This window comes from Colossoma macropomum, unplaced genomic scaffold (genome assembly GCF_904425465.1).
Source record: "Colossoma macropomum unplaced genomic scaffold, Colossoma_macropomum, whole genome shotgun sequence".
Classification (NCBI taxonomy): domain Eukaryota; kingdom Metazoa; phylum Chordata; class Actinopteri; order Characiformes; family Serrasalmidae; genus Colossoma; species Colossoma macropomum.
Window position 1 is genome coordinate 7,517,422 of NW_023494808.1, and position 27,050 is coordinate 7,544,471.

The 27,050-nt window shown below is 39.4% G+C and overlaps 1 protein-coding gene across 1 annotated transcript in view; it reads left to right on the plus strand.

The window, feature by feature from the left end:
• The window catches only part of LOC118797945 (complement C3-like), a 60,067-nt gene that overhangs the window by 24,675 nt on the left and 8,342 nt on the right, over positions 1-27,050 (plus strand). Inside the window, exons 14-28 of the mRNA XM_036557243.1 lie at positions 961-1,113; positions 1,828-1,957; positions 2,273-2,332; positions 4,065-4,176; positions 6,048-6,127; positions 9,153-9,295; positions 9,609-9,818; positions 10,472-10,519; positions 12,545-12,635; positions 13,673-13,721; positions 14,638-14,725; positions 17,339-17,422; positions 18,637-18,742; positions 20,542-20,634; positions 26,665-26,742. Coding sequence (XP_036413136.1) covers positions 961-1,113; positions 1,828-1,957; positions 2,273-2,332; positions 4,065-4,176; positions 6,048-6,127; positions 9,153-9,295; positions 9,609-9,818; positions 10,472-10,519; positions 12,545-12,635; positions 13,673-13,721; positions 14,638-14,725; positions 17,339-17,422; positions 18,637-18,742; positions 20,542-20,634; positions 26,665-26,742 — 1,525 coding nt within the window. The remainder of the gene's footprint in view (positions 1-960; positions 1,114-1,827; positions 1,958-2,272; positions 2,333-4,064; positions 4,177-6,047; positions 6,128-9,152; positions 9,296-9,608; positions 9,819-10,471; positions 10,520-12,544; positions 12,636-13,672; positions 13,722-14,637; positions 14,726-17,338; positions 17,423-18,636; positions 18,743-20,541; positions 20,635-26,664; positions 26,743-27,050) is intronic.

Below are 27,050 nucleotides of genomic sequence, written 5' to 3' on the forward strand. Positions count from 1 at the left end.
GAAGAACACTTTGTAATATGGGTTGTGTTTCGGACCCTTTCCTCGAGTGGCTCAAATCTGATGATTGTGAGCGTGATGAAGACATGTTCAGAGACACGTCCTTCACCAAGTTCTATGCTGTAGACTGGGGTTCAATCCCCGCCTGGGGGGTGAGCACCCTATACCACTATACCAATAGAGTCCTTGGGCAAGACTCCAAACACTACCTTCACCTGCCTGTGTGAAAAAATATCAAATTGTATGTGATACAGCAACAACCATGCACATACACTCAAATAGCAGAAAATTAAGTCAGCTAAACCTCGTGCTATACCAGTATTTTGCCTGTTGTTAAAGTCCAGCATGCCCGGCGGCAGCCGAATGGGCTAGGTTAAGGTTAAGGTGTACCTCCTGAAAGTGGTACAAAATGTGTCTAGACCTAAACATTTGAAACAGAGTGTAAAAAAAGACCCAATAAACCTTTTGTTAAAATAATTTCTCTACATCTAACAAATCTTTTATCAGCTCATATTTCTTGTTAATACTGTTTTTGTTTTTAGAAATAGTTGCCAGTGTTGACTTTTTATAGTATTAAATGCACATTTGTCCTCCTTCAGGTTTAGAATGGCCGGACTGCCTTAAACTGTCTATCAGCGGTACTTCTTATTGGATGGGCCAGTGTGTCCTTAGGTTTCCAGCTATTCAGTACATTCATAAAATGACATGTTTTCATTTATTGCCATCTGCTATGAAAGTACTCTTGATAGAATCCTTCTCCATAAAATAAATGTGGCAAGACCACTGGCCAGGACCGAGGCAAGTCTGAGTACAGATACTATCCAGTCCGAGACAAGTCCGGGCTTGAGTCTGAGACCGGACTTGAGTACTACAGCCCTACTTGTGTGGTAGCTCAAATTAAAGTAAACAAGTCAACATGTGTGAACCTTTGCTGACTCTTCTCTCTCTTTCTAATGCACAAAGCTCAAAGTTGATGTAGAGGATGTTAAAGCAGCATATACCCCCAATGAAGTTATTGATCTGAAAATTACTGGTGATCCTGAGGCAAAAGTCGACCTGGTCGCTTTGGACAAGAGCGTCTACGTCAACAACAAGAACAGACTCACCCAGACCAAGGTCAGTGATTACCAGCAAACCTTTTTTAATCATCATGTGTTAAGAATGAATGTCATAATTGATCTATCCATGCTCTGCCTTCCAATAAGAAGATATGCCAACTAATATCGAAACCTGAACCTTAAATATTGGTCAGTATTAAGTACCAGTACTGAGACTAACTCTATCTAATGTAATTACCTTAAAAGTACTGATATTTCCACTTTATATATTTAAATGTATATATTTTACTTAAGATATGTACATATTTAAATACAGTTTCTTCTTCTAAAAAAAAAAATAGTAACTTTTTTGGAAAGTAGTAAAAAACTGAACATTATACAAATAAATCTGATGTATAAATATGATATAATATATGATATAATATAATAATCTGTTCTACAGTTTCTCATCAGGCTGAATGAATAACCGACTCTAAATGTAGGTATTGTGATATAAACTGAGTCTGTTCTACAGTTTCTCATTAGGTTGAGTGAATAACCGGTTCTAAATGTAGGTATTGTGATATAAACTGAGTCTGTTCTACAGTTTCTCATTAGGTTGAGTGAATAACCGGTTCTAAATGTAGGTATTGTGATATAAACTGAGTCTGTTCTACAGTTTCTCATCAGGCTGAATGAATAACCGACTCTAAATCTAGGTATTGTGATATAAACTGAGTCTGTTCTACAGTTTCTCATAAGGCTGAACTACTTTCTTGGCTCTCACTAATAGATCTGGGACACCTTTGAGAAGCATGACCTTGCCTGCACGGCTGGCAGTGGTAAAGACAGTATGGGAGTTTTCTATGATGCAGGACTCCTGTTCATGTCTAATTCTGCAGGAAGCACCCCTGACAGAAGAGGTATGGCAAAGGGGCTATGAGGCTACATTAGTGTTGGGTGTTACATCCTTTATATCACTATTGGTCTCCTACAGCTCTGTCGATGTTGGTGTAATGTTGGAGTAACCAGCTATGTCAGGTTTGTTAGACATTCGTTTTGCATGGAGTAGCAGCACTCAGGAGCAATAGGTTCACTTACTTTATTAATGCTGACATAAACATTATCTGATTATCTCCGAGTTGATGCTATTTCATGCTAATGCTATTTTGTAGTTATGGTGCACACTAATCCTTGAAAATGCCTTCTTTTCTTGCTCTGTTTATCTATTGATGAAGATTTCTCTTGCCCATCTGAACCAAGCAGAAAACGACGTTACGTCACCACAGACACCCTGGGTCAGTATACGCATTCGCTGTGGAAGATGATCTCATACATTGTTCTTAAATTATACAGTTTAGTGTTTTCCCTGTTCTTCCCCTTTTACCATTTAAATGAACTACAAACTATGCGAACTACAAATACAGTGATTTTATTTAGTGTTTCACGTACTACGCTAAACTAAATCCCATTAAACAGGAACAGTTATGCTCTTTTTCAAATGAAAATGAAAAATCCAAACTGGGTACTTTAACCCTTTTGCTGCCATATGAAGGCTAAAGCAGAGAGCTAGTAGAAGGCTTTACAGTGATCCGGCTGTGTGTTTGTGCTGTATTTCTGGGTTGTGAGATGTTAGAGCTGGTTGCTCTGGCTAGTGATGGCAGGTTCCTCTGAGTGTTCTGATGTGTGAATCATGTCGCTATTTTTAACCCTTTGTTTATAATATGAAGTCTAAAAGCATGTATGTAATATACCAGTAGCGAGTCGGTTTTGGGTGATTTTGGAGCTGGTTTGCTGGCTGACGGATGGTCACAGGTGGATGAAATCACTCTGGATGGTGAAGCAGAGTCTGATGATGATCTGATGTGTAAATCATTTTGCTGTTTTAACCCTTTGTTGGAATATGAAGGTCAAAAAACAGAGCAGCAAAATCAGGATTTTCTGAGCTGAATTACTCATTGATGCTGACGTCTCAGCTCGATCCCTTCACACTAGCTAGTTTGGGCCAGATCTGATGAATGGTCGGATATGTGTGTCATGTCTGTAGCTAGCCGTTCTGAAGTTATGAAGGCTAGAAGTTACCTTCATTTTTTTTGCAAATTGCCGGCTTCCAGTTAATAATGAGTATTGGCCGATTCCATCCATGTTATGTACGAATCCTTATTGTTTGCTTGACTCTGTAACATCATGTAAAACACTCTGGTGCTTTTGAACCAATTCAGCAGGGCACAAGCTCTAGCTTTCTAGCTTTCAGGCTAGAAATGTGTACTTTTTGTTGACACAAGCCTAATATTTTCATCTTTTTTTCAGAAGTTGACCCCTTTAACCCACTGCTCATTTGTTCAATTGCTTTAGAATCTTTTTTTTCTTCTTTTTTAATCAATCTAAACATGTTACATACACCGATCTGGCATAACATTATGACCACCTCCTTGTTTCTACACTGACTGTCCACTCACTGTCCACTCTATTAGACACACCTACCTTGTCAGTCCACCCTGTAGATGTAAAGTCAGAGACGATAGCTCATCTGCTGCTGCACAGTTTGTGTTGGTCATCCTCTAGTCCTTCATCAGTGGTCACAGGACGCTGCCCACAGGACACTGTTGGCTGGATATTTTTGGTTGGTGGACTATTCTCAGTCCAGCAGTGACACTGAGGTGCTTAAAACTCCAGCAGCACTGCTGTGTCTGATCTACTCAGACCAGCGCAACACACACTAACACACCACCACCATGTCAGTGTTACTGCAGTGCTGAGAATGATCCACCACCCAAATAGTACCTGCTCTGTGAGGGTCCATGGGGGTCCTGACCACTAAAGAACAGGGTAAAAGGGGGCTAACAAAGTATGCAGAGAAACAGATGGACTACAGTCTGTAACTGTAGAACTACAAAGTGCACCTATATAGTAAGTGGAGCTGATAAAATGGACAATGAGTGTAGAAAAAAGGAGGTGGTCATAATGTTATGCCTGATCGGTGTGTATGGCAAATGTCCAGAGTTCAGCAAATGTTTCTCTCTTTTCAAGGTGAGGAGGAAGTGGATGATGAAGAGCTTGATGTTATATCACGTTTAATCTTTCCGGAGCGCTGGCTGTGGCAGTCTCAAATGCTTCCTAACTGTAAGGATAAGGGAAAATGGTCAGTATTAGAATTAAAGAATTGAGTCTTAGCAGAAACAGCATGATCAACAAACAGTAATTTTTTGTGCACTAAACTTCAACATACACTATGATTTGCTAGCCTAAAATACGTTATATATATACCATATATTAAAAGGCATTAAGGCATACATGGAAAATCACATTTTCCTTGCTTTATGAAATAAAAAACGATGTAACAGTTAAACAGCAGGATCGGAAACAGGTTTACTGATTTGCACGTTTCAACGCGATTCTGGCGTCCTTAACAAACCAGGATACATTCTTCAGCAAAATGAATGCCATTTGAACCACAATACAGGGACAGAACAGAGGTCATTTACATGCACAACAAAGACCGAAGTATTAGGACAAGGGGTGCCTAATTACTGAGTTCAGCTGTTTCAGCCACACCCTTTGCTAAAAGGTGGATAAAATTACGCACATAGTCTTACAGTCTTAGACAAACACTGGCAGTAGAGGGTCGTACTGAAGAGCTCAGTGACTTTAAACATGGCACCATCATAGGATGCCACCTCTGTCACAAGCCAGAAATGTCCATCCTGTTAAATCTGCCCCAGACAACTGTAAGTGCTATTATTGTGACATGGAAGCACCTAGTAGCAACAACAGCTCAGCCACGAAATGGTAGACCACGCAAACTCACAGAGTGGGGCCGCTGAGTGCTGAAGCGCAGAGTGTCTATCACTAAAGAGTTCTTAATTGCTTTTGGAAGCAACATCAACACAAAGAACTGCAGGTTAGGAGCTTCTGAAAAATGTGTTTCCATGGCCGAGCAGCTGCACACAACCCTTAAATCAAAAAGTACAACGCCAAGTGTCGGATGTAGTGGTGTAAAGTGCCGCCACTGGACTCTGTAGCAGTGGAAACGTATTCTGTGGAGTGACGAATCAGCTTCTCTGTCTGACAGTCTGATGGATGAGTCTGGGTTTGGCAAATGCCAACAGAACGTTACCCGCCTGACTGCACTGGGCCAGCTGTAAAGTTTGGTGGAGGAGGGATGATGATGTGGGGTTGTTTCCTGGGGTTGGCCTAGAACCCTTAGTTCCAGTGAAGGGGAATCTTAAAGCTTCAGCAGTCCAAGACATTTTGGACAGTTCTAAGCTTCCAACTTTGTGGAACAGTTTGGGGAAGAACCTTTTCTGTTCCAGCATGACTGAGACCCAGTGCACAAAGCAGCTCCATAAAGGCATGGCTGAGTGAGTTTGGAGTGGAAGAACTTGACCGGCCCTCACAGAGCCCTGACCTCAACCCCATCGAACACCTTTGGGATGAACTAGAACGGAGATTGCGACCAGGCCCTCTCGTCCAACCTCAGTGTCTGACCTCTTCTGGATGAATGGACAAAAATTCCCACAGACTCTCTCCAAAATCTTGTAGAAAGCTTCCCAGAAGAGTGGAAGCTGTTAGAGCTGCAAAGGAGGATCAACTCCATATTAATGCCTATGGATTTAGAATTGGATTCATAAAAGCTCCTGTGGGTGTAATGTGTAGGTGTCCCAATACGTTTGTCCATATAGTGTATTTCAGGCCTGTTTCAAGCCTGTATGCATTTTATATTTGATGTATTTAAAACTATTGTTTAGACTGAGAGGAACATTTCATAGCATTGATAAAACACAAAGCACAAAACGTCGTAAAACGTACAGGACCCTCAAGAGTTAAGCCTGTTTGCATGCATATGTATTAGATCAATAACAAAATATTTAAGTTAAGGTAATATTTAGGTTCATTTAGTAAAGAATTACCTGTTTGAAGTCAAGTCTCTCTTATCTCTGGCCTTTAGCTAAAACTGCACTCTGGCTTTGTGGTTGAAGGTAAGTATTTGACTTTAAAATTCTTTTTACGCAGTGAAACAACCTTAAGGGTTTGGCTTCCAGAACAAATCACCACCTGGGTGATCACCGCTATCAGCACATCAACAGACTATGGTGAGTGAGTATGTGTGTGAGTGTTTTTCTTTAAATCTTTAATGTGAAATGTTAACATTATTAACAATAAATCTGAAGGAAAATGTTTGATCCCATAAATTCACAAACAGAGCTGCACATAAACTGTGAAATATGATTAGTTGCTTGTCTAAAAACAACATCGAAACTCATCTAAGACGTCGAAAAAGGAATTGTTTGTAAGAGCTTCCAAAATCTTAAGCTTTAAAAATCACCAGATAACAAGATAAGTGACTCATTATTTCAAGATAACAATTTTGGGTCATACTTTATTTGGATAGTCCACTATAGTCCACTATAGAGTATCTACAGATGTTCAAATTGCCAACAAACTATCTGTTAAAACTCATTTGATTCTAAACAGTGGTGGGGTTAGGGTGAGGATTTGGACCAGGGTGAGGGTTGGGTTTAGGTTTTGGGTTGAGGTTAGGGTTAGGATTAGAGCAGGTTTTGAGTTAAAGAAAATGATGGCCACGTTAGCAGATATTTAGTTGAATGTACCTTGAAGTGGACTATCCAAATAAAGTGTTACCCAATTTTTGTTATCTTGAGATAACAAGACAATGAACTCATTAACTGAATATAACAACTTTATCTTGAGATCACAAGTTAATTAACTCTTTATCTCAAGATAACATTTCTTGTTATCACAAGATAACATGATAAGTGAATTGCTATTTCAAGATAACAACATTGTTATCCTGAGATAACAAGGCAATTAGTTTTCTGAATATAACAATCATTATCTTGAGGTCACAAAATAATTCACTCGTTATCTCAAGATAACATCTTTTGTTATCACAAGATAACAGGATAAGTGAACACACTGAGCCATGTAGCACACATGTAGCCATGTCCCAAGAAAACGTCTGAATGTTGGGCCACACTGCGGTCAAGAGCCTTATCTGTCAGACAAGACGTTATGGAGGAAATTTCTGTTTGAGCAAAGCTAGGAGTTACTGAAACCAAAAAACCCTGACAGTTAATCATGTGTGCTGTCAAATTCGTCAGGCCTACTAACCAGGAATGCACTGTTGGTTGGGCACTGAGAGAGTAGATACCTCCTTCAGGTTATTAGCAATATGGGACAGTGGTTCCTGTTGCTCACCTTGTGAGTCTTGTGAGAACTCTGACCTTGTGAGTCTTGTGAGAACTCTGACCGTCGAGCGAAGCTCTCAAGTTGCTGGTGTTTTCACCAACTGACCATTGGACCACTAGGTCAAAAAGCCAAAACAGACAATCGAAAAACAACAAACAAAACCAAACAGAAAAAACAAAGTTGAGATAACAAAGCAAGTCAAAATTGGTAATTGGCAATTGGTATGCAGGTGATTTGGAACAATGAAGGGGGTTATGATGGAGAGAGTAAACATGGGCCTCATGTAATCTCCTGTGGGTTCCCGGGAGATGGACTTTTTGAAGGAGTCGAGCGGCTTAACAGAGCCGGCAGGGGAGACCGAGCAAGGAGTAATACAAGATAAGATAATCCTTTATTAGTCCCACAACGGGGAAATTCTCAGCTGTTACAGCAGCAAAGGGACAGCAAGGCACTGAAATAAGAGGGAAGAAGTAACAGAATTAACCAGCAAGTAATTAACGTTGTTAATTAACTAAACATAAAAAAAAGATAAAAAATATAAACTCTATCCTTCACAAAAATATTAACAATATAAAGAATTATAAATAAGTAAAAAGCCAAGATATTTACATTGTAACAATATTTTGCCTGAAATTCACGTGGAATATTGCACACGAGGTACTGGTTTATATCACACATGGGATGGTGAGGAATTAACAATATAAACAATTTAAATAGAAACCACAAGAATATTTACACTATAGAGATATTTTTAGAAAATATATTGCACATGGAGTACTGATTTATATTGCACAGGGGAAATATACCAGCAGTGCTGGCTGTACAGTCTAACAGCAGCAGGAAGGAAGGACCTGCGATGGCCTCCTTCACACACTTGGGGTGAAGCAGCCGGTCACTGAAGGAGCTGCCCAGTGCTGCCAGAGTCTCAGTCATGGAGTGGGAGCTGTTCTCCAGCATGGATGCTAGTCTGGCTAACATCCTCCTCTCTCCCACCATCTGCACTGGGTCTAGGGGGCTTCCCGGGACAGAGCTGACCCTCTTAATGAGTCAAGTCTCTTCCTGTCCGCAGTCGAGATGCTGCTGCCCCAGCAGACCACTCCAAAGAAGATGGCTGATGCCAAACTGTGTCAAAACGGTGCCCCCTGCACTCCAAACGACCTCAGTCTTCTGAGAGAGTCTGCACTGGCCTTTCCTATAAAGTGCACTTGTGTTTTCTGACCAGTCCAGTCTATTGTTAAGACGAAAACCCAGGTACTTATAAGAGTCCACCCTCTCAATGTCTCTTCCCTGGATGTTCAGTGGTGGAGGGAGGTGACTGCATCTGCAGAAGTCCACCACCATCTCTTTGGTTTTCCCCGCATTGATCAGGAGATGGTTCCTCAGACACCAGTCCACAAAGTCCTGGGTCAGTTCTCTGTACTGTCTGTCGTCCTCATCAGTAATGAGTCCGATGATTGCCGAGCCATCAGAGAACTTCTGTCGTTTCCTCAAGGCAGAAGCGTGACAACGATCTTATATTTAATCTAATCTTCTCAAAAATATCTCCTGAAAAAGGAATAAGTTAATGACAATTTTGATTGGAAACTGGATTAACCAAGGATGGTCTTTGATTTTTGCACAACACAGCTTTTCTGTTTTTAGAGCACGCAAAGTAACGGCTCACTTTTTAGTGACCTCTGGTGTAGTGGGGAACACCACTACTTTCTACGCTGTAGACTGGGGCTTGATCCCCTGCCTGGGTAAACACCCTACACTATACCAATAAGAGTCCTTGGGCAAGACTCCTAACACTACCTTCGCCTGCCTGTGTGAAATGATCAAATTGTAAGTCGCTCTGGATAAGAGCGTCTGCCAAATGCCGTAAATGTACTTATGTCATTTAACAACGTTTTTTCTGTCTTGTCTCAGGTATTTGTGTGGCAGACCCAGTAGAACTTAGAGTCCAGAAGCTTTTCTTTGTTGACATGAAGTTGCCTTATTCGGCTGTGGTCAACGAGCAAATAGAAATCAACGCCATCATTCACAACTTCAGAAGTTCTCAAATCGATCAGGTTGTTGGTCCTTAAAAAAATTACTTAAAAAGTTTTTGTTTCTCTAAGAACTTTGCAACAAATGCTTCTGTAAAGAAAGGTTCTGTTGTTTTTGTGTGCGACCAAAGAACCTTTTAAAAGTTTAAAGAACCTCTGTGTAATGTAGAGATTCTATACCATACATCTAAACCAAAGAACCATTTAGGGACCTCTTTTTCTGTGACCTTTTAAGTCTATGGATGTCAGACTAGCCACTGAGCTGGTAAAGCTGGTGATCCAGCACCACAACAACCTGTCAGGACTGATTCTGTATGAAATCCTTCATTTAATGCAGGTTATAGTGGAGCTGAAGGAGACTAAGTCTATATGCAGTTTGGCCAGCTACAAGAAGAAGTATCGCACCATTGTGAGCATAGCTGGCAAATCATCACGCGCCGTTCCCTTCGTTATCATCCCGCTGGTTCCAGGCCAATACTACATTGAGGTGATGGTCAAGGACCCAGATGCATGGAAAGATGGTGTGAGGGAAAAACTGGAAGTAGTGGTGAGTTATTTCTATCTATAGCTCACTGATTCATCTCCTTTTGATTCAGTCCCTTTAGTTCAATGATGTAACATTATTGTAGCTCACTGATTCAGCTGCTTTTGATTCAGTTTCTTCAGTTAAATGATGTAACGTTATTGTATCGCACCGATTCAACCCCTTTTGATTCATTTCCTTCAGTTCAATGATGCAATGATATTGTAGCTCATTGATTCAACTCCATTTGATTCATCTCTTTCAGTTGAGTGATTTAGGTGTTATAGGTTACTGATTCAGCTCATGCTAGATCAGCTCCTTTAGTTCAATGAATTAACCTTATTGTAGCTCACTGATTCAGCTTCTTTTGATTTAACCACTTCAGTTCCATTATTTAATCGTAATGTAGCTTAAGCTCCTTTTTATTCAGCTCCTTCAGTTTAATGTTTTAACCTTATTGTAGCCCACTGATTCAGTCCCTTCTGTTCAGTGATTTAACCTTGCTATAGCTTACTGATTCAGCTCCTTTTGATTCAGCTTTTTGGTTTCAAATGAACCCAAATAAGCGTGCACCCCATTTTCTGAACTTGCTCCAATATTGACTAGATTTAAGAAGATTTCATTTGTCAGTTTATAATTTTTTGCAGTATAGCATAATTCTATCTTCCATTCAACAGTTACCAGCACGTGGCGCTTTAACAGGAGTAGGTGAAGGCTCCATGGCAGTAAGTTAACTGCTTATAAACTCACTCTTTATGAATCAGTAAGAAATAGGGCTGCATGAAAAAGGCTAAAATGTTATTTTACAGTCACAGTTATTTTGCTACATCAATATTTGTCATATATTTGGTTAATTCAAGGCCAAAATTCTTTTATTACACCTTGGGGTTGTGAGTCAGCAGTAAAAACAAGACTGAATCTTTAATCACCTTAATGGAGTGAATTGTTTGAACACTTTAAAACTGCTTTATGAGAAACATAAAGGTTCTTTAGCTTCATATACCAAACCCGAAGTACGAAACCTGAGCTCTGTTTTATCTGCATGTAAATACAGTCACTAAAGTAGCTTTTTATAATTTGAGAAATGTGGCTAAAGTTATGCTTTTCTATCTTGGAGCGACGCAGAGAAACTTGTTCATGCATTTGTTACAGCAGAGTTGATCACTGTAATGTTCTTCTTACTGGACTTCCTAATAAAACAATACATCCCTTAGATCAAAATGCAGCAGCGTGAATCCGAACAAAAACAACACAGAGAGATCAGATCACTCCCATTTTAAAAGAGCTAAACGGACTGCCTGTATTGTTCAGGATAGATTTTAAAGTTCTGCTACTAGTCTTTAAGGCTCTAAACGATCTTAAAGCACCTTTTACACCACAGAGTGCCTGTCTGTTTATGATCTTAGATTTACTGACTTTCTGTGCTTACTTTTAAGAAGCATCTAAAACCATATCTCTTTAACGTTTAGCGTTTAATTAAAACTACATCTTGTGGTTTTTATCTTTTAATTTGATACATTTCTTATTACTTTTAAGCTTCATCCCTTGTCTGTAGAGCTTTGAGCTGCCACCAGCATGAAAAAAGCTATATAAGATTATTATTGTTATAATAATTGTTATAATAATAATAATATAAACACAAACTTGGAATGGAATGTAATACAATCAATGCAAACTGATATCCAATGTTCACCAATTGGCTAACATTAAGTAAAGTTTACTAATATTGCAGTAGAATGTGTTTAATTGTTCAAAGAACCCAAATATTGTGATCAAAATTGAAATGTATTAAAATGCTGTGTCTGATCCACTCGTACCAGCACAACACTAACACATCACCACCACATCAGTGTCACTGCAGCGCTGAGAATGGTCCACCACCCTAATAGTACCTGCTCTGTGAGGGTCCATGGGGGTCCTGACCACTGAAGAACAGGGTAAAAAGGGGCTAACAAAGTACACAGGGAAACAGGTGGACTACAGTCTGTAACTGTAGAACTACAAAGTGCACCTATATAGTAAGTGGAGCTGATAAAATGGACAATGAGCATAGAAACAAGGAGGTGCTCATAATGTTATGCCTGATTGCTGTACATACATACATAAATTAATAAACAAATAAATAAATGAGAGAGAAGAAAAATTAAAGTATTGAGAAAACAGGACATTTTTGAGGTGGACTTTGAAGGAAGACATGGTGCAGCAGTTGCAAAGAGAGGAAGGAAGAGAGTTCCATAGCTCAGGGACAGTGACATGAAAAGATCTGCCCCCAAATATGGAGACAAGTGAGGGGGTTTTGAACATACTGGATGTGTTGAAGGATTTTTGCTGGGATGCCGATAAACTAAGAACTTTATAACTTTTAACATACACTATAATGAGAGGTTCAAAAGAGGGGTCTGAATCAAAAAGCACACAGAGGTTACAACAAAAGCAGTAAGTCCGTTTTATCAGTGTAAAACCTAAAAAAAATTGCCTTCATCCACTGCTTAATATCATAGATGCATAGTAGCAAAGCGGATGAAGGGAGAGGTGTGTGGGCTTTCATGTTTACATAGATCTGAGTATCATCAGCATAGCGGTGAAAGCTGTGAAGACCAAGGGGCTACATGTATATGCCAAAAAGGAGAGGGCCCAGCACTGATCCCTGTGGAACTTCTTGCAGATTAGTATTTACATCAGATCTGTGATGTTAGCCCAAACTTTTGCATACTGTATAACCAACTCTCTATTGCCTCTATCTCTTCAAGGTCGTCACTGGGCATCACACCAAACCTTACCCAGTTGGAGTCAAGTGCAAGAACTTTGATCTCGATGTGACGTTTAGCAAAATGGAAACAAGTATGTCTACTAAAGATTCAGTTTTAGTATTTTGTTCTTGTTTGTCTTATTTGTTTCTTACTTTGTTGTCAAAGTAAAGCAGTTCAGGAATTTATATTATATTGTTAAATCAATTTTTAATATACTAGTTCAGAAAGTATAGTGTAAAAAGAGATCAGGAACATGTTGAAGTGGTAAAAACGATGATCTAGTATGGCCACTTCACGTTGTTTTCACACCCTAGATAATCATGTTGTGGAGCTGGACTGGGTTGTACCGGTTTTGCGTAGGTTCATGCTTAAGTTTGTATGTAAAGTCCTTACTAAGTCCTTAGTTACACCGTAGAAGAGAATGATGTGTACGAGATAAACTGAATAAAGCTAATTATCTACAGCTGCTGTCTGATTACTCTTTAATATTTCCCTGAGAAACCAAAGATGCAACTTTTTAAACAACGGTGTCTGGATGACCAACACAACAGCAGATCAGTTCAGCCATTTGGGCAGCTCTCACTGAGCTGGAGCTGTGGGTGTTTAGCTTCATGCTCTGAGTTTAAACCAGGCCGATGATTAGAGCTGTAAGTAAAATCAGAGCATATAATGTTTAGAGTTTTTAGCTTAGTTGACCAAAAATTCATGTTTTTGCTCTTTTTTGTTCTTTCTATGCAGTTTCTGTTGGTTTCCCCAACATTTACACCTGTTTAGGTGGGTGTAAATATTTAGTAACTACTCTGCTCAGCATTAAAACTAGTTTGTGGTGCAACTCGTTTTGATTTAGTAATGCCTAAAGCTGAACTCAGTAAACACTTATGTTACAACTAGCCTATGTATGAACTTACTCACAGCTGGTGCAACCGGCCATTGAGCTTTAATGTGAAACACAGTTTTCTGTAGAATCTGCTGTGTAGATTAATTTTGCATTTGAACATGGTGGCTTCAATCCTGTTCAATACTGAGAGTTAGTAGATTTAATATATGATTGATTTAATGTTGATGTCAAATGTGGCTTTTTCACTTTACTAAAACATGCTAAACCGGTTTTAATGCTACTCTTTGCAGTTTCCTATGATGGCGCACTTGTAAGTTATACGCTTTCCATAGAAACCAAGTAAGTAAGACATATATTTGCTTCACATGCAAAAACATCCAGGAGTTTAACACTAGTAATGACTAGCTAGTACAATCTTTAGCTACAGTAATCCCATTTTAGACAGACAGACAGACAGATAGATAGATAGATAGGTAGATAGATAGATAGATAGATAGATAGATAGATAGATAAATAGATAGATAGATAGATAGCATTGACAATACTGCAGGCAAACCTATGGACCTATGACACTAACGCAATATTAGTCAGTGTCACCCAAAAAGATGAATTGTTCTACTTTTGGTGTTCCACAACATGCAGAAAAGGAGAGAAGGTAAGCCAGGATGGGGAGGAAAAACATTTCAAACATCTGCACATCATAAAAAGTTCAGGAAATACAGAGAAATCTGTGTGCATAAAGGGCAAGGCCAAAAACCGCAACTGAATGAAACCACAAACCTTCGATCCTTCAGACAGCACTGCATTGAAACCCAGTTTCTGTGATGGATATCAACATATGAGCTCAGGAATACTTTACAAACTCTTGTCAGTAAAGATGTTCATCACTGCAGCTACAAATGCAAGTTTAGGCTTTACTATGCACAGTGAAAGTCATATGTCAACTGCCAGCCTGCAGTGCAGACCTGTCTAACGTCATAGCCCTAGTCAGAAGTGTAGATTTGAACCTGTTGATACTGAATGTAAGAATGTCAAAAGTAAATTTAATTATGTAAGTATGTCATTCTATAGTTACTTTTAAATAGTATGATAAAGTGACAGTGATAGCACTCACTTTCTATTGGGTAACTGTCCTGTCTACAAATCCAAATGGTTGGAGGACAGAGCCAAGAGAACTGTTCATTCTAAAGCACTTTAATGCTGCAATGCTCCCAGGTCACCTCTGTAACGTTCATGCTGACTAATTCCACTTTAGGTTTCTGAAAGACAGAGAATCCACCATGACAGTTCTGGATATCAGCCTGCTGACAGGGTTTATACCAGATAACAGGGATCTGCAAAAGGTACGAGATCCGTGCAGCAAATCAGAGAAAAAAAAAAACAACAACAATTGAATAACTTGGTAACACTTTACTCGAAGGGTGTCTACATAACATCTGACATAAACACTTCATAACAAGTTAATGAATGTTTAAATCAACAGTGTGATATTAATATGGACTACTATGCCATTTTACTGAGATACATTTTTCAAAATAAAAGTTTTTCATTTTTCATTTTTAAAAAGTTTTTTTTTTTTTAGTGGAACTCCTCATTTCTGGACAGCCAAAATAAAAATGACCTCTCTTTATCTCTTTGGTTATTAAGTGCTTTGACACTCAGGCGCGTTTCACCTACACTTTTTAATTCTTTTTAATTTGTTGCTGTTGGTACAAAACCTTCTACATCCATTTTTGCTTTTAATTTTTTGGCATAATTTAAAAATGTAAGTTTCTCTTTATGATGTGTCCAAGTTTCATGATGAACAGACCAACAGAAATGGTTCAAAATTACTAGGAAAATATTATTTACCCATTGACTTCCATGAAAAATTAAGACTGTTTTTCCTTCTCCTGTAAAGTTACCTTGGAGATACAAGGTTTTGTTCAAACAACAGACAATTATTTGCTTTTTCTTAAGCATTTGTTGCTTCTCATGCCACTTTACTATGCTGTTAGTTAAAGAGAGTTAAACTCAGGATAAATAACATTTTCCTCAACAATGTATAGACTGTTAAAGTAACCCTTAGCCACAAGAACATTTTAAAGAAGAAAAGTAAAAAGGAGAAAGAATTACAAAGTGCAAAATACAAATGCTTAAAAGAAGAAACAAATAATTAAAAAGAAGTTGAAATTATAGGTAAAATGTGTCAAACCACTTAATAACCAAGGAGGTAAAGTGAGGTCATTTATATTCTGGCTGTCCAGAAATGAGGCGTTTCACTGAAAACAATATAGTGTTTCAAAATAGAAAGTGAGAACTTTTATTTTGAAAAAAAAAATGTATCTCAGTAAAATGGCATAGTAGTCCATATTAATATCATGCAAAACATTTATGCTCTATGAATTTTGATTTAAATATTCATGAACATGTACTGAAGCATTAATGTATTATGTGTTTATGTATTAACACTATTGCCTGCTTGCTACCTCGCTAGCTAGGTAACTTAGCTATTCACCATTTTGGGCTATTTTATTTAGCACTTTAGCACACTTTTCTACTTTAATTCAAGCCAAAATAAATTAAACAGAACTTACATCTAACACATATCAATATCTTCCACTAAATCACATACTACAGGGCCAAAAACCCATGAATAATTAAGGTCACTTACTTTAGCTTGTTCTTCTGTCACAGCCTTTTCAAACCACAGGGAAACCATGGAAGTGGAAAACCAACGTTGGGATGTTACGTCGATGTTCCCTTTCAGATTAAGTGACCCTTATTAGTTCCACAATGGGGAAATTTCACCTCTGCAATCTAACCCATCCGTGCAGTGAAACACCACATACACACTAGTGAACACACACACTAGGGGGCAGTGAGCACACTTGCACACGGAGAGGTGGGCAGCCCTGTCCGCAGCACCCGGGGAGCAGTTGGGGGTTAGACGCCTTGCTCAAGGGCACTTCAATCATGTACTGTTAGCTCAGGGGATTGAACTGGCAACCTTCTGGTCACAGGGCTGGTTCCCTAACCTCCAGCCCACGACTGCCCCCAGGTCCGTTTTAGGTCCGTGCTGCCAACCCAGGAGCGCTGGGTTATCTGGAACTACCCAGCAAATTATGAAATAACCCATATATGTGAGCGTTTGGTTTTCTGCAGCTCTCCCTATGAACTGGTAAAGGAGCAAGGAGATTATCACTGCTAAGTGGTACAGTCTGATCGCGTTTGGCGGGAAGAGGAATGTATAAAAGCGATAGAGCTTAACTCAAAAGACAGAGCTTGCACGAAGCTGGAAAGAGGTGGACTGAGCGGACTGAATCTTCCTTAAGAGTCCTGCAGACAAACAGCAGCAGTTGTGAGAGGACGGAATCTATGGACTAAAGTCAGACGTTTTTGCTGTCAAGCCCTAAGTAGTAGTAGGGATAAATAACTTATATAACGGCTGCATTGAGCCTCGTTTATTTTGTAAATAGATTTCAGTTTTTATTTACTCGTTTGTGTTTTACTCTCGTCACTTGTATATAGTGCACTTATTTGGTGGGTTCAGAGAACTAATAAAAGGCATGGCTATTAAACTGGAACTCCTAGTGTCCTGGCTCACCTAACACTCCCCTTGGGCGCTATGACCACACACAAAAAGTACCACACCCGCATTTCTTAGAGCGTAAGATCTTGTGAATGTTATGTAGACACCCTTCAAGTAAAGTGTTACCAACTTTTCAGCATAAACTGAGATATTCTACCAAACATCTGCTTCATTAAGCTGTGATGACACTAGAACAAAGCAATAAGCCACAAGTGTCCCTGATATTGCCATGTTTAAGGGTGTTCCAAAGGCATGATGTGAAGAACAGTAAAATCACTGTAACACCCGGCCTTGAGTGGATTATAAAATGGATACAGAATGTAATGTGATAAAGATAATTAAACTAGAGCACAGTTTGGAAAATGTTTTGTCTTAATTTTTGCAGCTGATGGGAACCGACAGGCACATCCAGAGGTTTGAGATGGACAAACTTTCCGACCGTGGATCCCTCATCATCTATCTCAAGAAGGTAATACATAGAACAGACACTCATAACTAACAACATGATAATAATCAATATCATGATGATGGCATTTATTTTTATAGCACTTTACATACACAGCTGCTCAATCCCTTAACAGTTCAATAAACCTGCACAGTAAACACTGAAGTTATCTTAAAAAAAACAACAATGAATTAGAGGTGGGCAATAAAGTGAGATTTTTGTCTGTTTTAGAGCCTTTTATCTAGATCCTGTGCTGATCAAGCCTTACTTACCTTGTCAAGTGTGCTTGTAAATACGAAATAGTGGTGTCACTTTTATTATTTTATACAACAGTTAGTTCCGCTCAAACTTCTTACTTTGCCACAAACAGAAAATGGGTACTCAGACAGTGGCTGTAGATAAGATCACATTTGACTGAAAGCCGGTTTGGTCAGACTCTAAAGATGAGACTACACTAAATTCCCAAACTGTCATTACCACTGAGCAGCTTTTTAGCTGTGACAGAAGCTAAACAACCTGGAATCAGCCAGAAATGAACCCAATACCATACGCCAAACTAAATGGGCTGTAAGATGCTTTACAGACTGGCTGGAACAAAACAACATTAATATTGATCTGGCAAAAACTGACAAAACTGAGCTGAACTTGATATTGTGGCAGTTTTATGGCTCAGTCTGTACTTCATCTCATCTTCAGAGTCTGATCAAATCGGACTGAGCCATAAAACTGCCGCAATAAAAACAAAAAAGCTGCTCAGTGGTGACGACAGTGTTTGGGAATTTAGTGTAAGGAGCTGGAGAACGAACTGCCGGCTGTGCGGCCAGTGGGCGGAGCTCGAACTCTGATGTAGCAACAAGCTGCTTGTTAAGGAACTATAATTTGGTGAAGGAACTGCGAACATTGAAACATATTAAATGCAACATGTTCACAGCCCAGTTTATTAATTTATTACTTTATTTATTTAAGTGTTGTTTTAAAAGCAATAGAACACTCGAGGAGTGTGTTATCACTATAACATCACAGCTGTGATGATCTACAGCGACCAAATCACAGCCGTGATGTTATTTTCGTGATAACACACTCCCTCTCGTGATCTATTGCTTAAATACATAATACTGTAAAATAAGGCACTTTTCTCTCTCTCTGTCTCTTCTCTCTCTCTCTCTCTCTCTCTCTCTCTCTCTGTCTTTCTTTTTCTCTCTCTGTATCTCTCTCTTTCTCTCTCTCTCTCTCTTTAGGTCTCAAACGTAGTTAAGGAGAGAATTACCTTCAGAATGCACAAAAAGTTACATGTTCGTCTCCTTCAACCAGCAAGGATAACAGTATACGAGTATAATGATAAAGGTGAGGAATTCAATTAATACCAAACAGTCATACCTATGTATCACATTTATGCTGCATGTATTAACTGCATATATTTTAACAGTGCTTGTTTCATGCAAACATGGATTTTCCTGGATTTTCATTGAGTTCATATGTGGGCATTATGCTGCAAAAACAGCCTTTTTTGAAATAAGTGTTTTTGTAATGTAACAGCAACCAACACATTTACATATATTCTCCTAATCAACCCATGGCAGTTTAGTCCCATCCATTCACACTGACATTATAAGGAGTGTTTCAACTCGGAATCAGGCCGTGTTCCACTTATCAGTTTTACTATTTGAAATGCAAATTCTTTTAAAGCTCAATATCTTAAAACTGCTCAGAACACAGATAAAACCATATACACTGTATTGCCAAAAGTATTCAGTCACCCATCCAAATCATTAAAATTCAGGTGTTCCAGTCAGTTCCATGGCCACAGGTGTATAAAACAAGCACATTGTCCTGCAGACTGCTTCTACAAACATTTGTGAAAGAATGGGTCGCTCTCAGGAGCTCAGTGAACTCCAGTGTGGTACCATGATAGGATGCCACCTGTGCAACAAGTCCAGTCGTGAAATTTCCTCGCTACTAAATTTTCTAGTCAACTGTCAGTGGTATTATAACAAAGTGGAAGCGATTGGGAACGACAGCAACTCAGCCATGAAGTGGTAGGCCACGTAAAATGGTCAGCGGTTGCTGAGGTGCATAGTGCGCAGAGGTCGCCAACTTTCTGCGGATTCAATCACTACAGACCTCCAAGGTTTAGAGATGGCCCCTTCCTGTTCCAACATGACTGCGTACTGGTGCACAAAGCAAGGTCCATAAAGACATGGATGTGCAAGTTTGGTGTGGAAGAATGGTCAAAAATTCCCATAAACACTCCTAACCCTTGTGGAAAACCTTCCCAGAAGAGTTGAAGCTGTTATAGCTGCAAAGGGTGGGCCGACATCATATTAAACCCTATGGATAAAGAATGGGATGTCACTCAAGTTCATATGCGTGTGAAGGCAGACGAGCGAATACTTTTGGAAATATAGTGTAATTCCCAAGGGGACGAAATAATTTATTTTGACTTTGAAAATGTACTTTAAGAGGATATTGGTCGCAATGAAAACACCAGCTGGAACTGCATCTGCAGTGTCTGTAGGTGTCATTTGTAATCCAGACCAGCCTGATGACTTTTAAGAGGTTTGAATGCTTTTGCAAGGCACTGTATAAGACACAGTTGTATGTAAAGGTTTGGGCACCAAGTCATATGACATATTTTGTTGATTTTCTAAGTGAAAATCCTCTAAAGAGATCGCACAAACATTTTTCTGCAAATTTTAGTGCTTAATCTCCATATTGCTGCTTTCAGAACAAAACCTTGTATCTCCATTTTTGTCATTTTTCAGTTTTTGGCATAATTTGAAAATGCCTGTTTACACTGTGTGCAAATTTCATGATGAATGGACCAAAAGAAACAGCCGAAAATTACTTGGGAAAAATTCTGGTTCCATTGACTTACATTAAAGATAGAGTATGTTTTTTGCTTCTCCTGTAAAGTTACCATTTTGGAGGTACAAGGTTTTGTTCTGACAACAGTGACATATTTGCTGAGTTTAATAAATTGGGGAAAACAAAACATATAAAAGTGCCATAATATTTGCACAGGTCACATTTTATGTTAAACTTTTGCATACGACTGTATATCAGTCTTGAAAGCAGCATGACTGATTGTAAGGAATAAATAAAAAATGGTCACATAAAACTGAATTTTGATATTTGTATTTCAGAGAACCACTGTGTGAAGTTTTATGATGCAGCCGAACGAATAAATGGAATGCTTCGCACCATCTGCCCTACAGACGTGTGCAGCTGTGCTGAAAGTGCGTTACAGCATTATGTTGGTATATTCTCCAAAAATATGGTCACAGTTCTGGAGGTGTTTTAAGGCTGGAATGTGATTAAATCTAGTTTAAATGTCATTTTTCACATTAACTCGACCAGTTAAGTCATTTTCAGACTCTAACTTTCTGCTTAATTACATTTACTGAAGAAAGTCATCAGGACAAACCGGGGTTAGGATTAGGGCCAGAGTTAGGGTTAAGATTAGTTTTTGGGTTGAGGTTAAGGTTAAGATTAGGATTAGGGCCAGAGTTAAGGTTAGGATTAGGTTTTGGGTTGAGGTTAAGGTTAAGGTTATGATTAGGGCCAGGGTTAAGGTTAAGATTAGGTTTTGGGTTGAGGTTAAGGTCAAGATTAGGATTAGGGCCAGGGTGAGGGTTAGGATTAGGTTTTGGGTTGAGGTTAAGGTTAGAGTTAGAATTAGGGCCAGGGTAAAGGATAGGATTAGGTTTTGGGTTGAGGTTAAGGTTAGGATTCTGATGGCAGGATGGTGAACAGGCTGTGTGCTGGGTGACGCTGTCTGACCGGATCTTTTAGATCTTCCTGAGGCAGCAGGACTGGTAGACGTCCTGTAAGGCTGGTAGTCTGTTGCCTATGATGGCTTCTGCCGTCCTCACCACTCCTATAAGGGCCTTGCGGTCACAGGCGGTGCAGCTGCTGTACCAGACAGTGATGCAGCCTGTGAGGATGCTCTCTGTGGTGCATCTGTAGAAGTTGGTGAGGATCTGAGTAGGCAGACCAAACTTCCTGAGCCTACGCAGGAAGAAGAGACGCTAACGGGCAGATCTCACAATAGTGTTGGTGTGGAGGTACAAGATGAGGTCATCAGTGAGGTGTATGCCGAGGAACTTCACACTGCTGACTCTCTCCACTTCAGTTCCGTTGATGAATAGGGGAGAGTGACCACCCCTCTGCAGCTTCCTGTAGTCCATGATCATCTCCTTTGTTTTGCTGATGTTCAGACAGAGATTGCTGTCATGGCTCCACTCTGACAGATCACTGACCTCATCTCTGTAGGCTGTTTCATTTCCATCAGTGATGAGGCCTAGGAAAGTGGTGTCGTCAGCAAACTTGAAGATGATGTTAGACGTGTGTTTGGCTACACAGTGATATGTATACAGGGAGTACAGGAGGGGGCTGAGCACACATCCCTGGGGAGCCCCTGTGCTCAGAGTCAGTGTGGAAGAGAAGCTGTTCCCAAAACCTGGGTTCTGCTGGTCAGGAAGTCCATTATCCAGTTGCAGAGATGAGAGTTCAAACCCAAGTCTCTGAGCTCAGGAATGAGTTTGGCAGGGATGATTGTGTTGAATGCTGAGCTGTAATCGATGAACAGCGTTCTTACATATGTGTTCTTTCTGTCCAAGTGTGTGAGAGCAGTGTGTATTGTTAGTGCAATGGCGTCGTCTGTGGATCTGTTGGAGCGGTATGCAAATTGGTGAGGGTCCATAGTGGCTGGATGTGTTGAGCAGATGCGAGCTTTGACCAGCTGCTTGAAGCACTTCATATCTGTTGATGTCAGTGCAACAGGGCGGTAGTCATTCAGGCAGGTGACAGACGATTTCCTGGGGACTGGAACAATTGTGGTTTCCTGCCTTGCGTGGGGTTAACTGCCCTGAAGGATCTCACCACCTCAGACAGGGGAATGGCTAGAGCGCAGCTCTCCTCATCTACGGGGAGTTTCTCAGCAGGTGAGGTGTTAGTTGCCTCAAAACGAGCATAATGAGCATTAAGTTCATCTGCAAGTGAGGAGGAAGAGCCATTATCACAGAGGTTAAGGTCAGAGTTAGGATTAGGGCCAGGGTGAGAGTTAGGGTTAGGTTTTGTGTTGAGGTTAAGGTTGGTTTTAGGATTAGGGCCAGGGTGAGGGTTAGGGTTAGGTTTTGGATTGAGGTTTAGGTTAGGGTTAGGATTAGGGCCAGGGTTAGGAGTTAGGTGTTTGGTAAGGTTTGTAAGGTTAGGGTTTAATAGGGTTTAAAACATATTAACAATACATCTACTTAATGTAAGTAATGTATCAACAGAACATCTACAATATAATTACTTTAGTGTATATAGATGCTTCACTACAGCCACTTCACTGATATGTTGTTGATGTGTTACTAATAATCTGTTAACCATTTATTAATCATCTACCACTGAAAATTCTTCATTTTACAGCAACCCCACCTTAATTGTTTGTTTCTGAAAACCTCTGTTTTTCTCATCTGGTCATAGAAGCTATTCCAAGTCAAAGCTTAAGAAGTGTCTCGTAAATTCCAGGTGCCTTAATTTCTTCTGGCACACCTTCTAAATAGTTTGTTGGCATGGAGGTGGTGTCTAACTGTAGTTTTGGAGACTTGTGGACCCCAGAATTCTACCATCTTATGCAAATATCCAACCCGGATCCTTGGGTTCCAAGACAGCAGCAGCACATTAACATGTCTGTCATTGGATGACCCTGCTTTGCAGTTCAGCCACAACAAATGATGGACTGTTGGAGGTGCTGTGCGAACAAGGCCTCAAGACCATGGCGTTGCCTGAAGTTGCTGATGGGAAAGCAGCATCAGGATTTTGTGCTTGGCTAAAGGCTAATCCTAGCTGTTCAGCTCCTTCATTTCCTCTCCTCTCAAACATCCACTAAACTGGATGACCTCAGGCTACAGCTAACTACCCAGATGGCAAACAATCACAGAATCCATGTTAAATCAATGTTAAAGCATCAATGTTAACTTCATTGAATCAACAATCATTTTCAATCTATCTTAATTATATTTCAAACCGGAAATTCCTAAACTGTAAATAATTTAGCAACACAAGTCGACTGGCTTACGTCACGAATGGTCCGTTCTCCTCGGGTGCTCTGAAAAATAAAAGGAAGAAATCAAGCTGTGTTTTTAACCACTTACTGTACAAGAAGCATAGAAGAGAAAATATTCCAATCTTATTTTAAAAGCAGACACGTTTTTTTTAGCTCAGTAAATCACTGTTAAATAGTTATGTTTCGGTAGTTTGCATAGTTAATAAAAACAGCCATGGCAGCATAGATTTTGCCACCATAGCATAAAGATAAATCAGGTAAAAGAATTAACGTTTTATAGGATTAATTTTGTTTTATGACAGTATTGTATATCATTTTAAATTTTTTTACAATTATGTTAGGAATTCAAATATTTTCTTACGTTTTGGAGAGACGACAACAAGCTGTGAGAGGATGATTTTTATAAGAATTTTTGATTCTTAGATTAAATTTAGAAGCCTTAAAGGTTAGATTTCTCTCTTGCGATTGAGCTAATTAACCACAAAGACAATTTTTTTACACATCTTTACCAGGGGCATCAATAATTATGGAGCTGACTGTAGTATGTTATTCATAATATACAATATGTGAAACATGTATAACAGGTTAATATTAGGTTTGTGCTCTGGGGTCGAGAAATCTGGCAGTACACAGCTCTATTACTCGAGATACTCCTGGCCAAATATTATTCAAATACAAAGCACATTTGCTTTTTCAGTGTATTTTTCAATGCATTTGTCAACGCATTGTTTTTTTGTTGCCAGAATGATTTTATACAACATAACGGCTCTGAAACAACCTATTTAATGAACTGACTTGCTTGTAATCCTGTAGAATAAAAAGGTTGTGGAATATGTCACAAAGCATAGAGAAACAAAATTGAATTGACAAAAGTCTAAAATCCTTAAAAATCTATAAAATGTTATTTGACCAACCGTAGCATAAAAACAGCAACAACTTCAAGGAAGGACGACTTTGTTTTTACTGGAATTAAATGAATCTTTCTCAAACATGGAGTTGAGACGTAATCATGGGTGCACTGGTGAGGAACTTTGTCTCTAATAACTGTGTAGTTACACATGAATAACATGCAACAACACTGTAACTACTGATGATTTAGTCAGTGATACAGATTGATTACAGAAGTACAGCCCATGTAATTACACATGTATCTTTTTGATACACTACAGATCAGAAGTCTTTTTCAGCAGTTAAAGGAAGTATGTTTTACAGAACATTACATTTATGTTTTGCATGATTACTGTGGAATAACTGTGTTGTAACAAGGTAACCTAATCACATCACATTGATTAATACAATTCTGTAATGATGCTGTACCTTTATAACAACTACACAGGAACTTTCCTGTAGTGTTGTGTTAAAGTTACACTTTAAAATAAGTGGACAGCTCCTGTGTAATTGATATGTAGGTAATGTGTAATAATGGATTGGTAATGTCAGCTTTGGGGGAAATGCAACACAATTAATGTTATAAAGTTACATGATAAGATAAGGGGACGTCTGCTGGACTGTGACATTACAGAATGGTTCAAAGCTGAAACTGGTTACAGTGTCACAACACTAGCAACATAAATGCTAGATAAATGTTAGGAAAGCTGGCAGATACAGTGTAATAATAATCTTATTGTAAGTTATTACATACTTCCTTATGAAAACAACTGCTGTTCCAGTCTTATTACCAATGTGATTGTATTTGTATTATCACCCTTGTGTAATTACATGAATAGGTTGTCACAACTATTAAGATACACTTATGTAATTACAAGAGTTAAAACTGAAGTCGGTACATGTTTGTAATTATATAGGCTGTACTTCTGTAATCCATCTGTGACACTGACTAAATCATCAGTAGTTAAATGGTTGTTACATATGTTGTTCACATGTAACTACACAGTTATTAGAAACACTTAAAATAAAGTGGGACCAGAACCTTTATCATCTTCATCTGCCGTAGTAGTAGCCATCACTACAGCTACTCAAGTACTCAAGTAAATGTACTTCGTTACTGTCTCTCTGTCACACATCCCTCCGGCTCCTCAGAATCCTCTGGGAGATCACATGACCCAAGTGGCTCCTGATCTTTCCTCATGCTCCAATCAGTGCTCTCGTTCACCAGAATACTAAACCGATTCACCTGTCTTGTCTGTCATATGACCATGGTAGTTCAGTTTATAAGCCTGGGCTTTAGCATAGTCTAGTTGTGAGGTATTGCATTTATACAGATCTACTGAGCGTTCGATTGCGTATGATTTTGGCAGTCGTGGGCTGGAGGTTAGGGAACTGGCCCTGTGACTGGAAGGTCGCCGGTTCGATCCCCTGAGCTGAGGTGTCCTTGAGCAAGACACCTAACCACCAACTGCTCCCTGGGTGCTGCGGATAGGGCTGCCCCCTAGTGTTGTGTGTTCAGTATTGTGTATGTGGTGTTTCACTGTATGGATGGGTTAAATGCACAGGTGAAAGTTCCCCATTGTGGGACTAATAAGGGTCTCTTGATTTTCCTGTTTATGACCATTTTGCCCGTTTCTTCAGCTCTGCCTTTTGTCTGACCCTTTTGGATTGTTCGCCTTATATTTTTGTACTGGTTGTCTTTTCTGGATTTGACCCACGCCTGTTTTTTGACCACAAATCTTGATTTTGATTATAAGAGTAAAGCATCTTTTTCTCCTTTTAACCGTGAGCGTCTGGATCTTTCTGGCACGTTACACTCTCTGGGAACAGGAGAGTAAAAAAGTACAGGGAGATTCACTCGAAAGAGGCCCTGAATATTCTGTTGTAACTCCCGTTAGGATGAAGCAATCTGAACCAAAAAAATCTGCTACATACCTTCTCGTATGTACAATCAACTGCATTACATGAGATGCTGGTAGTGATCTCTGTTTTCTGACAGACACATGAAGCTAATGGGGGACTGCACCCGGAAGTTGCGAACGGAGGTTAAACATCGCAACACCTGTCAGGTACCTACCTTATCGCTCCAACCCAGAGGCAGCCCAGCTTGTTTGAAGCTCCATATACTGAGGAGCTCATTGCATGTTGTTTTGTTTAGATTGCTTCGTCCTAGAGAGAGTTATTACAGAATATTTGGGGCCTCTTTCGAGTGAATCTCCCTGTGAAAATTCATTTTTTTAAGAATAAAACCAGGCAGTTTTGCAGGTCCTGCAGAAGACATTTGATTGATTCTCCTTTCACACCTGAACTGTTACTCCTCCAATAGTGAACTGCGATCTGCTGAAAGATCCTGAAGTTCCAGCTGAAGACAAGCGCACGGAAGAAGCCTGTCAAAAGGATTTTGGTAGGAATACTTTCTATGTTTGTATTTGAGGCTGATGTACATCATTATGGAGAATTTTCACTGTACTAAATAAAGAATGGTCCTTAGTGAAAAAAGCAGTGTTATCCTTATTAGAGGTTCAAGCATGTAAGTGGATTTCTGTACTGCTTAGTCAAATATGTCATGTTTAAAAAATATTAAACCATCATAACGCATCTTCCCCTCACTGTATAGGATCAAAAGGCCTGTACATGCCTATACATATTCAAATATTGCATACAGAAATTAGTCATTATTAAAATTAATAGAAATATAGAAGCATATAACAT